This window comes from Cajanus cajan, chromosome 2 (genome assembly GCF_000230855.2).
Source record: "Cajanus cajan strain Asha chromosome 2, NIPB_CcT2T_4, whole genome shotgun sequence".
In the NCBI taxonomy this organism is placed as follows: Eukaryota; Viridiplantae; Streptophyta; class Magnoliopsida; order Fabales; family Fabaceae; genus Cajanus; species Cajanus cajan.
Genome location: NC_138518.1, coordinates 62,793,917 through 62,804,837, shown reverse-complemented (window position 1 = coordinate 62,804,837; position 10,921 = coordinate 62,793,917). Strand labels below are relative to the sequence as shown.

Genomic DNA, 10,921 nt, shown 5'->3' with positions numbered 1-10,921 from the left:
CCGGGCTCAATAGACCTCTGTAGGTCTCTGGTTGAGAATTTCGCCGGGCGCGATTTTAATAGGCCGGGCGCGAATTGGTTTTTCAGAATTTGACTTTGCAGTCTTCATGAAAGTTATAGCCTTGGATGTTAGCTTTCCAATGGCGCTGGAATCACCCAAAAAGGAGTTTTAGATTTCTAGATATGGCTGTTTTAGTGAAGAGGGGTCGAGCTGCTAGCTTTGTTTATAGATGTTGCGGTTTTTATCATTTTTAACATGGTAGATGAAGGAATTAAGACTTGGTATCTTCACGAGAGTTGTAGAAAAATTTGATTATCTTTCATATGAGATAAGGATGAGCATGGTAGGAGTAGTATAACTCCTGATGCGCTGTTTACTGTGATGGTTGCCATTTCACATTTAGTGATTTGGTTAAGTTGAAAGTTGTTTTAGGTGCTTAGGTGTATTCTTGTTGTTTGGGTGAGTAATTTGACAAGATAGATGAGTTGTAAACAAGATGGTTGGGTCGTATTAGGTGTTGATCATGTTGTTTTAAGCTGTTAGTGATGAATGATTATTGAGTTGAATGATGATATTGATGTGCTGCGCTGAGCGCGGCCCTTGTCGCGCTGGGCGTGAGACTCCTTGGGAGTCTCTGCCTCGAGGGCGCTGGACGCAATTTGGTTTGCGCTGGGCGCGAGACCAAGGGAGGTCTCTGCCTGGCCTGCGCTGGGTGTAATCAGGTATTGCGCCAGGCGCGAGAGAGCTTTGGACTCTCTGACTAAGTCTCGCCAGGCGCAGGCACGCTTGCGCCGGACGCGCTGGCCCCTGGAGCCCTCTGGTTGTGCCACGCCAGGCGCGACCATGAGTGCGCCGGGCGCGTATGAGGATGTGAAGTTATATGCTGAATTGCTGATAATATTGTTTTATGCTGAACTAAGCCGAAATTGAGGAATATGATGTGATGACTAGCTGAAATTGCTGTTTGAGGATGTTGAGCTGTGTTAGGTGTATATTGTTGTAAGATGCTTAGAAGTGTTGTAAGACGATAGGCTGTACTATTAAGCTGAGCTGTGCTGAATGTTGTTTATGTTGATTAATGTTGCCAATGCCGTGTGATGAAAAGTTGTGTTGTGCGGTATGTTGTTAATGATGTAACGCTGAGTTGTGATATGTGATGCTAATGCTAAACTTTATTGTTTGAGTCGAGCTGAATTATATGCTGATAGTTGTTGAATTATGTTGTAATTGCTGAGTTGAGATGTAATTGATAAATATGTTGTGCTGACTAGATGTAAATGCTGAAAAATGATGTTAAGCTATAATAGATGTATCTCGCTATGCTGAGCTGGGCTGTTATTGATGATTTTAAATGCTGACTTATAATATGGCTGTGCTCTAGAATGATGAGCCGAGTTGTGAGTAGTAAGCTGTGTTGAATACTACTTAGCTGTGCTGTATGCTGATTTTGGTGTTGTGCTGTGCTGTGAGCTGTTTTGCCGTGTTGTTTATTGCTGAGCGGTATGCTGTGTTTAGCCACTATTGTGGTGCTGTTATAGTCGCTATGTAGGTGCTGTTAGCCACTATTGTGGTGCTGTTATAGCCGCTAAGTCGGTGCTGTTATAGCCGCTAAGTCGGTGCTGTGCTTCGTGCTGATAGGAGCTGTTGTAGGCCGTAAGGCTAAGTTGTGGTAGGAGATCTCCGAGCTGATATACGTGACGACGCATTGTGTGTTTACTACTATTTATCGATGTGTACTGTTGTTTACGGTTGTTATTGCTAATTGATGTTCGGATAGCGGTATTTGTTTACTATTCTTAAATTTATATATTTGTATGTTGTTTCTTTTCACTAGCTTACCCTTGTTGTTTCCATGTGGTTTGGACTGGGATAATCATACTACGTATGGGAGCAGAGCAGGGATAGGTTGGTGGCTTACGGCAGGTCTGCAGCTGGCAGATAGAACTTAATTCTTGTGGATGTTTTGGTGTTTTAGCTACTAGGTGTAGTAGCGATTGATGTATTTTGTACATTTGAATCTAGTCAGACTTGGGCCATGTATATATGTATATTCTAGACACTATATATATACACTTGTTCCTTTCTGTCCGGTTTTCAAGTGTACTGTGTAGTGTGTAGTGACCATCCGGGTCGTTACGAATAATTTATTTATTAACTTATTTTTTTTATTGTTATAAATTAAGAGATTTTTGACCCTACTATTTTGTAAAATATTTTTTCATGATACATAATAACAATATTGTAAAGTAAAATAAAGAATTAAAAAATTCACACATTATAATAATTTTTTTCTAGAATAATAAAATAGTATTATAAAAATAAAATTTAAAAATATTCCTTAAATATGTTAGATGCTTTAAATTGATAAGTAACATATAAAAAAACTTATTTAAATCAAAATACGTTAAATTAATTATATAATGTTTGAAAAATAATTTTTTAGAAATTAATTTCAAATTAAAATTAAAATAACCTTAAAAATTAAATTATCCATGATAAAGAATTTTTAATATTTCTTAATGACAGTAAATTAATACTATAATAAATATTTAAAATAACACGATTATATTTAAAATGGTAATAAAATGTTGATTAATGTTTTTAAGAAAATAGTATAATATTATAATTTTAAACTTAATTTAAAGTAAAGAATATTAATAACAAATATAAGCATTATTAGTTAAAAATAAATAAACTAGTAAGAGACCGATACTATAATTTGAAGAAATAAAAAATATAATAATAATAATATATTAATAATCTAAAATAGTATAATATAATATATTAATATTATAAAATAAACATCATAAAAAAGTCAGATATATTAATAAATTGTTATTATAATAATAAAGATAATTAAATTTTTTTATAAAAATTAAAAACTACTAAAAAATAGAAATATTATACATATTTATATACACTACCAAGTCTAATATATATCAGTTAAAATATATGAAATTGAAATAAATTTTAAAAAAAAATTATTTTGATTTAGATCTTATCTTTAAAAAATAATTATTTAAAAGAAATTCAGTTGTTACTATACATAATAATATAGTTCAAATAAAAAACTATAGTTACTGCAAGGATAATATATTAATAACTTAAAATAATATAAAGTAAACTATAAACAATAGTAAAAAGTAATACTATAAAAAAAATTCTACTTATACATGCAAATGTACCAAGTATAGTTCTTAATGTATATTTATATATTTATTTTATATTCTCAATTAAAATTTAGTAAATTCAAATAACTTTAGTGATTTCTCCTTAATTAATATTTTAAAAATTAAAAATAAATAGTTGTTTAAAAAATTTTACAATGAAAAAAATTATTTGGATTCAAAAAGAGGAGGAAAAAACATTTGAATAAAAAATATAAAGATCAAAATTAAAATAATTATTAAAGACTGTAAGGACTTAATGATAATATTAATAAATAAATGATATTTAAAAACATAATAAATAATATATCAATTAAATAGACCTCTCTATCTATTATTAGACAATAATAAAGAAAACACTAAAACATGTTAAATAAAAGTAATAGGCAATAATATATTCATACAAAATGCAAAACACACGTTTATTTCTTATCTTGTTAGTTTCGCAACAAAGATGATGATACTTTGTACAGTATCATCCAAATTGTTTGAGATCAAGTAATAAGGACCAATTCATCATACATTAGACACCAATAAAATTCAAAAAGGTCATTGTTGGTATTAGGATCAGGGTCATTCGAGGCCCAATCCGGTAACTCTATTTTACGTGTACAATGGTTAGTAGAATTAGAGTAATATGCACACAATTTTCATTTAAATTCTGATATCGTCATAATTCTAATGGGTCAAAAATAATAATAAAAAAAAGGAAATCATTATCATTAGAATTACATCTCCAAATCCATTCATAAGTTTGAATGACATATGTCAAATTCACAACAATATTAAAGTTTAAAGTACATGTGTCAACTAACAAATAAAATAATTATTTTTTACTTAATTTTATCATTAATAATATAATGAATAAAATATATAAATAACATTAATCATATTAAAAAAAATAATTATATTAAGTATGCAAATCATCTAGTTTGAACCAGTATGGTTAATCTAGTTATTGAAAGAAAAGATTGAAATATTTAGAAGCAAACCTAGATTTGACTTCCATTTATATATATATATATATATATATATATACCTTTTTTATATATAGATTTGATTCCTATTGCAATTATCTTGTAATTTTTCTATTTTTATTAAAAAAATCAATTTCATTTAGGTTTTTCAAATATAAAATATATTTCGTAATACATTTATATATATATTCAAATTTTAATTTCTCAACGTTTTTATTCAGAAATATTTAAATTCTTTTTACTGAAAGTTACTTAAATAATGTTGAAAGTAATCAAATTCAGACTATATATTTTTATTTAAAAGTAACTAGGTTATTAAATATGAAAACCTAATTAAGCTATTATTTTCGATTAATTTTTTTAATTAATAATCTTATTTCCACATATATTTTCGGTCATTAGGTTATTTAGAAATAACCTTTTATCACTACAATAAATGTTATATATAATGACATACAAAAAATAAAAAAAAAATGTTACTATTAGTATAATATATATAGGTATATGTCTATTTAACATATAGTTACACACAATTTTAATATTGATTTTAAATAAGATTTAACAACATATTTTGTATGTCACTATAGCCTATATCCACACGTTTTAATAATATACCAACATATATTATAATTATAATGTGAATAAAAATAATTTTTATTGACATGTATACTATTTTTTATAAAGTGTATGTCACTATTTTCTTGAAGTGTATTTATTGAAAGCTAAAGAGAGAGAGAGGTTACTGCCCCAGCTCGTTCCAACAAAGCAATCGTCTCCCTTGATCAGAAATTCAAAGAATGACAAAATATTAAAAAGCATTCAGTCAGTATAACTCGAATGATTAAGGTCATAAACTAACATCACCGAACATCTCCGAAATAAATAAGCAAAACTCGGAGATTCACAAATGCCGCAATTTCAATTCCAGAAGCAAGAAAGAAAAGCGGAAGGGGTATATAAAAAATTCATACATGAAAAAGTTTAAACTGACAAAAGCATGATCAGTGATCACAAATCCCAGCAGGGAGTCTGCTTTTGCTATTCAAAGAATCAGGAATTGGAGAATAAACATCTCTATATCAACATAAATTCAAGATTGACGAGCTCTGCATTCTGCAATATCGCACTACAAGACTCCTGGAAAAATGTTGAATCTCTTTCATATTTGACTGGAGTCCCTCCCAAAAATAAAGCGTCTTGTCCAGTCTGATACTACTAATGCCCTTGTGCGCCAGCTGACTTGCTTGCTGTTCAAAGCATTGGATGAAACTTTAGTAACTTGATAATAAGAATGCCTTATGAATGTTTAGTTTCAAAATGAAATATTAAGCAAAAGGAAACTCACTACCTTGCATAGACAGAATACCACAGCCATTGTGAACTGTGTCCAATTGAAACCCAATCCCCAGGAAGCTGTGCAGCTGTTTGCTCTCCTCCTAGAGGAGCAAATTGACCCAAATGCTTGTACCTTGAGGAACAATCAACCATGCAGTTAGTAATGAGCAACGCATTGACCAACCAATGAGAAACCTTGAATCATTTCATCATCATGTCAAGGGTAAGAGCACACAAAAGCATAGCTAGTAAACTAATATGATTTTCTACCTAAAGGGTTTGAAGCGATGGCGCCCTTCTCCCCTGAACCTGATTGGACCCTCTGGATTTTTTTCACACTCTTCCATCCGGTTAAAGCACTTGGCCAGGTAGGTGCCTTGCTGAGATGCAACCTGATAAGTAATTTCAGACACCCCAAGTCATATATCATTGAGGAGACAAAATCGGATAATATAATGTTACATCATGCAAATAACATGACATGCACCTGCGCTGTAGCAGGAAGAAATTTCATCTGAGAATCCACTTTAGAGAGTGCGGTTTTGAGTTCTTCGATGTTGAGTTCAACGGATTCTTTTTTAACATCTCCCTTGGACTCTGTCAGCAAATCAGCAAGGTCGTGCATTTGTTTACTCTTTAGATATAGCTCCACCTGAGGGTATCTCTCACAGATGTCAGCCAACACCTCCTGAAATTCTTTGACAGTAAGAGTCCCTGAATTGTCAGTGTCAGCCTTCTTAAATATTGCGGCGATATCTTCCTGAAATGCCAGAACCCAAATTAATAATCCACAACAAGAAGAAAGATAACATTTGAAATTTCAATAACATCATACAAGTCCCAGACTGTGATAGATTTAGCTTTATGAAACATTCAGCTAGCTTGGCAAGGTAATAAGTACTGGGGAGCAGTGTTATTTAGAGGCGAGCAAAGGACGGATTGGGACAGGTTTAGCCTTGTTCTTACCCGGTCCAAAAAATTAATTGGGTTATTTATTTAAATCCAAACCTAATCTAATCAAGACTCCAAATATATGAGATGGAACCAAGTCAATCAATGTTTTTAAGTCAATATAATATATCAATATTAATATGTATAGTTAAATTATGAAACAAAAGTGATACAAAACTTAAATTAAAGTATATTTTGAAGTATATATTTTAAAATAAATAATTTCATAATAAATATCATATAATGTTATACAAAATATTATATATTTATTAATACACAATTATTTTAAAAATTTATACATTTTTAAAGAATGAAGGACAATTTGGGACAACACAAGCATAACTCGAATCCATCTTGAAAATTATATTGAGTTTAATTTTAAGACCTAAATCCATCCAAATCAACAAGGAAACATGTTGGATCCGTGAATGGGTTGGGTTTTGCTCACCCATAGAGTTATTAACCAAGATGTGTGCCAAGTGTATAAACTATAAAGGTTAATTAATAATGTCCAATATTAATTAAATAAATGATGGAGAAATAGTATAATATACCATGACTTTTCGCTGGTTTATTGTAGCACAATCACCAAGTGCATACACATTGTTAGTTGCTTCAACTCTCAACCATTCATCAGTAGCTATGGCGCGTCTGTTAGTCTGTGCAGAATAATCAATGTCGAGTAAATAATAAATGAATGTATAATTTATTTGCTGAAAAATAAATACAAACACTAAAAGAGAAACATGATCTAGAATATTGAATCAGAACAACTATAATGGAAAATTTCCCATAGACATACCTGACCAATTTGTGACATAAAATCTCTTATAAATGGACGAGTGCCAATACCAGTTGACCAGACGGCCATTCCATATGGAATTGTAGTAATTTCTCCTCCATTTTTCATTTCTTTAGTAGAAATTTCTTTATCAGATACCTTCACAACCATGGATCCTGTTTTCACATCAATACCATCTCTTCGGAACTTATCTTCAGCAAACGCAGTGATTCTTTTGTCAAACCTGAAAAATGAACATCAGAATCAAAGCATATAAGCTCACAGTACGTTCTATTTTAAACAACAAAACCACCCACCCACACACATAAAATCCTCGACTGAATCACATGCTTTCAAATGTGGAAATGCCAACTCATAAACACAAATAAGGAACAGCAAAGCATCATTAAAACTAATAAGGAGAAAGGTGTAATGAGAGTTTCACGCTTACATGCCCAAAATATGATCTCCAGCCTCCAGAAGTGTAATTTTAACTAAATCTTTTATACCAGGATATAAATTAACCAAATCCTCTGTGACAAAGTCATGTAGTGAGGCTGCAAATTCCACTCCAGTTGGACCACCTCCAACAATAGCAAAATGAAGAATTCTCTTCCTTTCTTCCTCACTTACACTAGGCAAACTTGCTCTCTCAAAGCAGTCAATAACAGTTCTTCTAATCTTCTGTGCATCTTCAACTTCCTGCACAATATGTCCATGAGATAACTAAAAACCATAAACACATGTGCATAAGCAATATAGAATCACCCCTAAGACATCTTATCATTGGAGTTGACCCCTTCTCCTCTTCTGAGTCCTGACTATTTCTTAACTGGGTGAAGAACTTTATTTATTTTTATTTTTTTTGAAAAAAAGTACACCAAAAGTACATGATAATATGATAAAAGAAATCACCTTCAAGAAATGGCAATTCTCCGTCACTCCTGGAGTATTAAATGTGTTGACATTAGCTCCCACGGCTATGATTAAGTAGTCATAGTCCACCACAAATTCTTCTTTATCGTTCAAATTATTATTTATACTAGAACGACAGTAAACCTTCCTGTTTGCTGCGTCAATCTTGAGACATTCTGCTTCACTGAATTGAACGTCCACCTTTTTCTGTGCGGAGGATAACAATGAAAACGCTTTTAGTTGCATCCACTAGTAATGGGCATAGCATTAAGCAAAATTCTATACTGGCAATCTAATTACCAAAACATGTATCTCCTAGTGGCTAGTAGCAATTCGTCTCACAAACATATACTATTAATGTATGATGTGGTACAATCTCATGAATTCGGTTCAAATAAATCCGTTTCCTTTTCTAAAACAAAAATTACCTAAATATCTAAAATGTATATAAAAAACAATTTTATAATCTTATTTGCAAGTACGTAGGTTAAAAAATAAAAAATAAAAAATTCAATACATTAAATGTTATTTTTGTAGTTTTAATGCAACATTTTTTTAAAAATAAGCTCTCTATTCTTAATTGGTAGAAAAATCATAAAAAGAAAAAGGTTTTAAGAGGTTCTATATTATCAAGCATCACTGACAGGACAATGTAGCACCATTTTAGGGACTCAAAATAAAAAAAATACAAAAAAAAAACACTTGTTAACACAGTCTGGCGTTTGTTCTTGGTGTTTTTTTTCTTTCCTACATAAATCATTTATATAGGTATTCTTTCAAAATTAATCAACAATTTCCCAAAAATAAATATATAATAATCTGATATGGCAACAGAATGAAACAGGGAGCAAGTGAGTATTTAGTTTTGATCATTACTACCTTCCTGAAAATATTGCGGACGGGTTCGACAATGCTGCGAGCTTCGACGGTGCCGCAGGTAACACTAGGCAGCAAAGGAGTGAATGCAAAGTAATTGCGGGGCGAGACAACGTGAACCTCATATCTGGGATTGTCGAGATTCTTCAAGAAACTCGTGCCAGCCCACCCTGTTCCCAGCACCACCACCTTTTTCTTCTCCGTCACCGCCGCTTCAGATGCACCAACAGCCTCTCCGTAAGCCAGAACCCCTCCACCACTGCATCAACCACCTCTTCATTCACTCACACATCACCCAAATACAACATACAACTTTATTTATATACATTTACATCCATTATACTGTAACTGTCATTAAATTATGCATTGTATTTTATTTTAGTATAAGATGATCGATATTAATACCTAGACGTACCACCTCATGTAACCTATATTTATCATAATTATAACATATTGCCAATTTACAATGTATCAAAATTTAATGTTGTCCGTAGTAAAATAATATTTGTTCAACCGAATTCACGCTCTGCAAAAGCCGCCATAAAATAATGTTTAGTCAGTCAAATGCAAACGCAAATTAGTACTTAATTGTCCGTTTTAGTGTATTATGTGAACCATATTAACCCTCTGTATCCCAAGAAGGGTCTTATAACCAATGGGCTAAGAGACTTGGCCATGTGTCTTTTAAAGATTGATCATACCATAATAATCCTAAATATGTAATAATTTATCATCAAAATTAATCACAGCTTTCCATTTTACCACGTCGGACGCAAGATAAATTCCTCTTATATAGTTAGGTTGTATATAAATTAAATCCTATATGATACGAGTAGCAAGTCAACAATTCTGCATAATCCTTCTTCTTAGATCTACTCAGACGTGAAATATCTATCTATGTATATATTCAATTTAAGTTGAATCTAGAATACAGAACAGAGCATAGTTTGATGCAGAGGATCGGAGAACAATTTGCAAGATAATTTTGAAAAAATAGCTTCAATAAATTGTTTGTATTGCAATACGTGGATCTGCCTCGAAAGCGAAATTCAGCGAACTAGAGGTGAAAAACAGAGAGAAAGGAAGCACGATGAAAAGTCAAAACAGAGAATAAAATCAAGTTTGCTATTTGTGGAAAGAAAAAAGTGAAACGAAGGTTGAAGTTGATGGTACCTAACGGTGGTGCAGAGGAGAACAAGCTTGAAGTTAGAGCCATGATCACGGAAAGCTCTAGAAACTCGTTCGAAGAAAGTGAAACTCCGCATTTTTTGTGACAACGAGGCTTCGCGCGGAGTGTCCGAAATTCAGGGAAGGGAAGCGAAAGTGAGGAAAAGAAGAGAAAGAAAATGAGAGGAGTCTGATATGTTGTGGCTTGTTAGTTTGATAATACCAATTGGGTCAAAGAGAATCCAGAGAGGTGGGAGAGAAAGGAAGTTACGAAGCAGGTACCGCGTGTGTTTCAGCCTTTGCGGTGATGCCTTTCCTAACACTTGTACTTTTTTTTTTTATTCCTTTTTTAATTTCAAAATATTTAATGGAAATTATGATTTTGCCACGTAAAAGGAAAATAATTAACATAATACGCATTTTTAATTAAAAAATTAGCAGGTACATGCGGTGGTAGCTGGACTTCATACTTTTCATCTCATTAATCAATGCCTATTCTCATGCATTCCTTTTTTTTCTTACATGATATCACATGTATTGCTTTGTCGGTTACAAAATACTTAATAAATATAGAAACCATTAAGAAGTTGGCTTTTTATAAAATTTAATTTAGAAAAAATAATATAGCATTGATGTTGTAAATATTTTTTTATTAAGTCCTCTAATTAATATCTATTATAGTATATTAAATTTTTTGTTTTTACCAATAGTTTATAAAATCTTATAAATCTTTCAAACATAATTTTTCATTT

At 31.8% G+C, this 10,921-nt stretch overlaps 1 protein-coding gene across 1 annotated transcript; it reads right to left on the bottom strand.

Annotated features, from left to right (window-relative positions):
• Positions 1–4,952: 4,952 nt before the first annotated feature.
• On the bottom strand, positions 4,953–10,473 carry LOC109812036 (external alternative NAD(P)H-ubiquinone oxidoreductase B2, mitochondrial). Its single transcript, XM_020375896.3, has 10 exons — positions 10,176–10,473; positions 9,006–9,261; positions 8,127–8,333; positions 7,663–7,913; positions 7,233–7,455; positions 6,985–7,089; positions 5,967–6,239; positions 5,750–5,871; positions 5,493–5,612; positions 4,953–5,391 (listed from the first exon to the last, which is right to left on the bottom strand). Exons 1-10 carry the CDS (start codon positions 10,265–10,267, stop codon positions 5,304–5,306), a joined length of 1,737 nt encoding a protein of 578 aa, XP_020231485.1. The 5' UTR covers positions 10,268–10,473; the 3' UTR covers positions 4,953–5,303.
• Positions 10,474–10,921: the final 448 nt, after the last annotated feature.

Bases quoted from the DNA above. Each gene is read 5' to 3' on its own strand.
- LOC109812036 (XM_020375896.3), bottom strand. From the start codon at position 10,267: ATGCGGAGTTTCACTTTCTTCGAACGAGTTTCTAGAGCTTTCCGTGAT. The intron at 7,914-8,126 runs GTGATTTCTTTT...CATATTGTGCAG, and splicing joins AGAATTGCCATTTCTTGAAG to GAAGTTGAAGATGCACAGAA. The intron at 5,613-5,749 runs GTAGAAAATCAT...TTGTTCCTCAAG, and splicing joins CATCGCTTCAAACCCTTTAG to GTACAAGCATTTGGGTCAAT.